We start from the raw sequence: 5902 nt of genomic DNA on the forward strand, positions 1-5902 counted from the left end.
AGCCTGGGGATGTTTTCCTCTCTGAGCCTTGGTTTTCTTCACTCAAAAACTGGAGGAGGGGATGGACTGGATGGTCTTTTCGACTCTGACCTCTGAATCCATGAACAGCCAGGAAGAGGGAGAGGATGGGCTTCCTTATTGGACAAAACCCCATTGGAACTAAATTATCCCAGGCTCCCTTGCCTAGGAAGACCCCCCAGAACACCGGGGAAAATAATGGGTTTTCCAACCGTGGACAGCCCAGGAGCACAACAGCTCCCGGGAGCCCAGCAGCTCCTAGGAGCCCTTTGAGCACCAGGCTCAGACGCTCATCCCGGCAGGCAGGATCGGTCCTTAGGCAGAGAGCCCTGGTGCTGAATTGGCAGTTCAGCTGCAGCAAGGAACAGGACTCTACGTCCACACTCCAGGGACGGGAGTTTGCTCTTTGACTTGCGGACAGGGGATCTAGCACAGAATGAGATCCCTGCCTCTTCTTCAGGAAACAAGCTTTTAAATTTAACTGGTCAGGGACCCCAAGCCAAGGTAGAGGCTTCTGACCCACAACAATAGCCAACGGTCCACAGTCCAGACAGCCCCCTCCTCGGGGCTCAGGGACCTGTCTGGCCACTGAACTCCCAGGAGGTCCGAGGGGTGTGACCTCCCTCCCTCCCGGGCTCCCTCCCTCCCACCACCCAGGCCCAGCCCAGGCCTGGCTATAAAGCTGGCCCAGCCTGGCCCTCAGCACACCCAGCTGGGAGCCTCCTGGAGCCTCGTCCGGGGACACGTCCGCTCTGCTCCTCCCTCTCCCGAGCAGCACCATGCGGCCCCTCTGGCTCTGCTGGGTGTTCTGGGCACTGCCCCTGACCAGCCCCGGGGCGGCCCTGACCGAGGAGCGGGTCCTGGGCAGCCTGCTGCGGCAGCTGCGCCTCAGCGAGGCTCCCGTCCTGGACGAGGCCGATGTGGAAAGGCTGATCATCCCTGCCCACGTGAGGGCCCAGTACGTGGCCCTGCTGCAGCGCAGCCACGAGGCCCGCTCCCGGGGGAAGAGGTTCAGCCAGAACTTCCGAGGTGAGGTCCCCCCTCCCTGCTGCAGCCTGGTCCTCGCGGGGTGTTGGCGGGGGGGCTGCTCTGGGGAGGTGGTCTGGGGGTTCAGGGTCCACAGGGCGATGAGGAGGGACCATGGACTGTGAGGAAGGCTGGGCCCGGGTCCCTGGTCTCTGTCTGCACTGAGGGCCCCACCCCTCGGGGCCAGCAGGAGCTGGGCCAGGCTGGACCCGCTGCCAAGGCCAAGGCAAGACCAGATATCATGGGGTGGGGAAGCAAAGTGAATAGAGGGGAGAATAGAGAAAAGAAGACAGACTGTCAAGGGGACTTTGTGCTGGTGGACAAAAAGGCTGGCCTCAGCAGAGGTTACCTCAGAGAGAAAGGACCTCTGAGTTCAGTTCTCAGTTCTCATATTTGTTTTACTTTGTACAAGTCACCGAACAACTCTAGCCTATTTGTGTTTCTGGAAGTGAGATTAAAGTAGCTCTGACTACTTCCCAGAATTGTGGGCGTTCTATGAGATGGGAGGTACCAGGTCTGAATCCTGTTGCAGCCTGTCACCTCCCTGGGGCTGGGGCTCACCTCCTCAGTGCCCAGAGATAGACCAGGCCAGGTGTCTGGGGAGATAAGGAGACCTGGACACTTGGAGGGGGTGACTGCTTGTGGCCACGTGGCTGGCTGGTCAGGTGATCATGCTGTCCACCTGGAGCCTCAGGTGTTGGGGACATGTTGCTGGTGCCTCTGAGGAGGGTGCTGTACCCATCCTCACCATTTCCCTCAGGGCTCAGTAGTCCCACAAAAGTTGTTTACAGGCCCCTGGCTGCTCTTCCTCCTTTGGGGGACATTTCACTGGGCATGAGCAGGGAAATGAAAGTAAATTCTGGGCTCTTCCTCTGGCTCTTAGGAAAAGCCACTTTCAGCCGGTGACCATAGATTTTCACTAGCTGGGTCTTCTGCCTCCCGCCCTCCATTCCCCCTCCTGCCCCTTTGCCTAAAGAAGGCTGTGGGTTTGTAGTCCTCACTGGAACCACCAGTCTTTGCAGAGCATCTCAAAGCTGCCCTACCAGGTGAGGGCAGACGCCACTAGTAAACAAGCCCCAATCTCAGATGATGGGGGAGAGCCGGCTTGGCCCTAGCAGTTTTTCTAGGAGTGGAGGTGCTCTCTTTCCGGCCTGGCCCATTAGTTTCCCAGCCCCCAAACTCTCCCTAGGGATTACTGGGGAAACCCTGGTCACTGGCCCTGGACCCTGACACCCTCAGAGCTCTCCTGGTGCCCGGAGGGGCCCCGCTGACCCCGCTCGTATCCCCAGAGGTGGCCGGCAGGTTCCTGGTGTCCGAGGTCTCCTCGCACCTGCTGGTGTTCGACATGGAGCAGCGGCTGCCGCCCCACAGCGAGCTGGTGCAGGCCGTGCTGCGCCTCTTCCAGGAGCCGGTCCCCAAGGCCGCGCTCCGCAGCCACGAGCGGCTCTTCCCGCGCAGCGACCGCGCTCGGGTCACCGTCCAGTGGCTGCACGTCCGCGACAACGGTTCCAACCGCACCTCCCTCATCGACTCCAGGTGGGGAGGTGGCGGCTGCGGTGTGGGGCGGGGGATGAGGAGGGGGCTGGGCCCGGTGCAGGAGGAGGGGCGGCCTGGGGGAGGAGGGGCGGCGCGGTCGGGGCCGGGCCCCTGGGGGGGGAGGGGAGAGGGGGAGGAGAAGGGAGGGGGTGGGAGAGGGCCCCCCCGGGGCCACCCCAGCCGTCCCAGTCCCCACCCTTCAGCGCGGACCTGTGTCTCCGTGTGGTGTCGCAGGCTGGTGTCCATCCACGAGAGCGGCTGGAAGGCCTTGGACGTGACGGATGCCGTGAACTTCTGGCAGCAGCTGCGCCGGCCCCGGCAGCCGCTGCTGCTGCAGGTGTTGGTGCAGCGGGAGCACCTGGGGCCGCTGGCCTCCAGCGCCCACAGGCTGGTCCGCTTCGCCTCGCAGGGGCCGTCGGGCGCCAGGCAGCGGGAGCCCCAGCTGGAGCTGCACACCCTGGACCTCAGGGATTACGGGTAGGTGCTGTGGGTCAGATGGGTGAACCCGAATAATGAGGTAAATGGCGGAATTAAACTTATTTTGAAATGGGCAACTTTACAGGGTGCTATGGGAATGGATGAATATATAAAATTTCTCCTAACGCTCTTAGGAGTAGCATCAGGTCTAATTATTTATTTGGGGGTTATTTCTAGTTATCCATCCTTATCACAAATATCCAGCATTTTGAACATAACAAGAGATGGACCATACATCTCCCTCCAGATGCCCCACTAAGCCCCGCCCTGGGCCCCCTGACCTCTGCCCTCCCAGCTGACCTCTGACTCTGCCTCTCCTTGCCCCCCACAGAGCTCAGGGAAACTGTGATCCTAAGGCACCAGTGACCGAGGGCACCCGCTGCTGCCGCCGGGAGGTGTACATTGACCTGCAGGGGATGAAGTGGGCTGAGAACTGGGTCCTGGAGCCCCCAGGCTTCCTGGCCTATGAGTGTGTGGGCACCTGCCAGCAGCCCGCAGAGCCCCTGACCTTCAAGTGGCCATTTCTGGGGCCGAGACAGTGCATCGCCTCAGAGACGACCTCGCTGCCCATGATTGTCAGCATCCCGGAGGGAGGCAAGCCCAGGCCCCAGGTGGTCAGTTTGCCCAACATGAGGGTACAGAAGTGCAGCTGTGCCTGGGACGGGGCACCTGTACCAAGGAAGCTGGAGCCCTAGGCACAGGATGTAGCCATCGAGGGACTTGGCTTGTGTGTGTGTCACGGTGTTCCAGGGCACAAGGAGGGATGGGGATTACTGAACCGTGGATGGCACACGCTCTGTGCTCTCTCCTGAGTTCTTCTGACCAGTCAGCTCACCTTCTGATTTTTGTTTCCCAGGAACAAGACTCCCTGGCCACTGGGTAACCCCTGCCCAGTCTACGTTTTCTTGACATTATTCACTGCACTGTATCCTAAGCACTTATCTGTGTAGATTTTGTAACCTAAGAGGAGAAACCACAATTTGTCATTGTTTCCTTGTCCTGTCACTGGATCTGGGCTGAGCTCTGTGGTATGGGTGGGAGATGCAGCTGCCACTCTGGGCTTAAAACCAAGGGTCAAGTATGGGTTGTGCATTCCCAACTCAGATAATAAGGGTATTCTGTAAGAAACAAATAAAACAGATTTTATTTGGTATTGCTATGTTTTAATCAAAATCCTTCAAATTGTGAGGGAACAGAAAGTTCTATAGGGATTGGGTCAACCAGATTAGAAAACTAAGGGAAAAGCTTAAAAAGACTTGTTCAAAGTCTCAGTTAAGTGATACAGGGTGCTAGGATCAAAAGGCATTGATTCTCAGGTGCCTGTCCTCTTAGGATTAAGGCAGAATTTACTTTGGTCATTGTTGTTGACATTTTAACTTTTCTGGGCACAGGGAGTGGGCTTTATTTCAATTCTACTTGATACAAAATTTTTAAAAATCTGTGATCAAAATCATCATCAATATTACAAGAATGTGGGTCACTTCTTTAGATTTGGGGGCAGATAAAGGGAGCAAATGATAAAATGGTGAATATAAGACTTTCAAATGCCAAGATTACACTGGCTTTTAAACTGAGTTTGATGTAGGATCTGGGCCTGGGGCGTGGATGTCTTGGATTCCTTGCCAGCCAGGCTGCACAGCTCTTATTAGCTATAAATTCTATATCCTCTAAATTTTCATTTTCTTGTCTATCAGATAGGAACAATCCCTGACTTCTGTACTTTTACTGGAGATTTAAGGAAATAGTGGGGGGTTTTTTGTTTGTTTTTTTAATATTTATTTATTTGGTTGTGCCAGGTCTTATTTGCAGCAGGTGGGCTCCTCAGTTGTGGCATGCTTGTGGGATCTAGTTCCCTGATCAGGGATCGAACCTGGGCCTCCTACATTGGGAGCATAGAGTCAACCACTGTGCTGCCAGGGAAGTCCCGGAAATAGTGTTTTTATAAGCACTCTACGTACTGCCTGACACGTAATGGGGGCTATAGTTATCTCAACTCACATTTTGATCTATCTTGGCCTTCTCTTGATTTTGAAATAACCAACTGAAAGTCAAATTTAGAAATCCCTTCCCTCTCTGAAATCAAGGATCCTAACTTTTCTCTTTGTCAGTGGCTCCACCAGGGTAGGGGTTAGAACTTTGCACTTCCCTGGGCCCCAGGGCACAGACCAGGCAGGGGGTGGCTCCATTAACTGAGGCAGGGACGGAATAGGGGCACGTAGGTGGGGCGTATGGGAGGTCAGAGAGTGGACAGAGGCAGCCTGAAAAGCCAGGGGCAAGTCCGGCGGCCACACCCAGGAACCTGCTGGAGGTCAGGCGTGGGCCCTTGGCAACGGGAGGTAAGAGCAGGAAAGATGGTCAGGCACCTGCGCAGAAGGACAAGGGCTGGGCTGAGCGCAGGGGCCAAGGGCAAACTCTGGGAAATAACTAGCGGCTGGGGGTGGAGGAGAGGGAGGAAGCCAGATGGGACAAAAGGAGCTGTTAGAGAAGCAGGAGACATCCCCTACCCCACCCCACTCCAGAGAGCCCCAGGCTGGTGTGGAGGCGTGGATAGGGAGGGAAGGAGAACACTTGGACCATTTCCAGGAAAGAGGAAAGCCCAGAAACGGAAGACAGGTCAGAGGCCCTGCAAAGCCGTACGCGTGCGGAGTAGAAGGCCTGTTCAGGATTTACTAATTTTAGTGCCGGAAGGGACCTGAGGGGAAGCTTCCGGTCCCACCCCCTTGTGTTGCAGACGCGGAAACCGAGGCCTGCGGAAGAGCGCAGTTTGGTGCCGCAGGCAGGCGGTGGTCTTCGGTTTCACAGGCGGCGCAGTCCTCACTGAACCCCGTCCTGCGTGTGGCCCAGC

The 5902-nt window shown here is 56.7% G+C and overlaps 1 protein-coding gene across 1 annotated transcript; it reads left to right on the plus strand.

Moving 5' to 3' along the window:
- Positions 1-797: 797 nt before the first annotated feature.
- LOC307048725 (left-right determination factor 2-like) lies at positions 798-3752 on the plus strand (the record flags this gene model as incomplete). Its single annotated transcript, XM_079697932.1, has 4 exons — positions 798-1047; positions 2334-2580; positions 2815-3057; positions 3389-3752. 4 exons carry the CDS (start codon positions 798-800, stop codon positions 3750-3752), a joined length of 1104 nt encoding a protein of 367 aa, XP_079554058.1.
- Between the last annotated feature and the right edge of the window lie 2150 nt (positions 3753-5902).

Source organism: Hyperoodon ampullatus (assembly GCF_949752795.1).
Source record: "Hyperoodon ampullatus genome assembly, chromosome: 2".
Lineage (NCBI taxonomy): Eukaryota > Metazoa > Chordata > Mammalia > Artiodactyla > Ziphiidae > Hyperoodon > Hyperoodon ampullatus.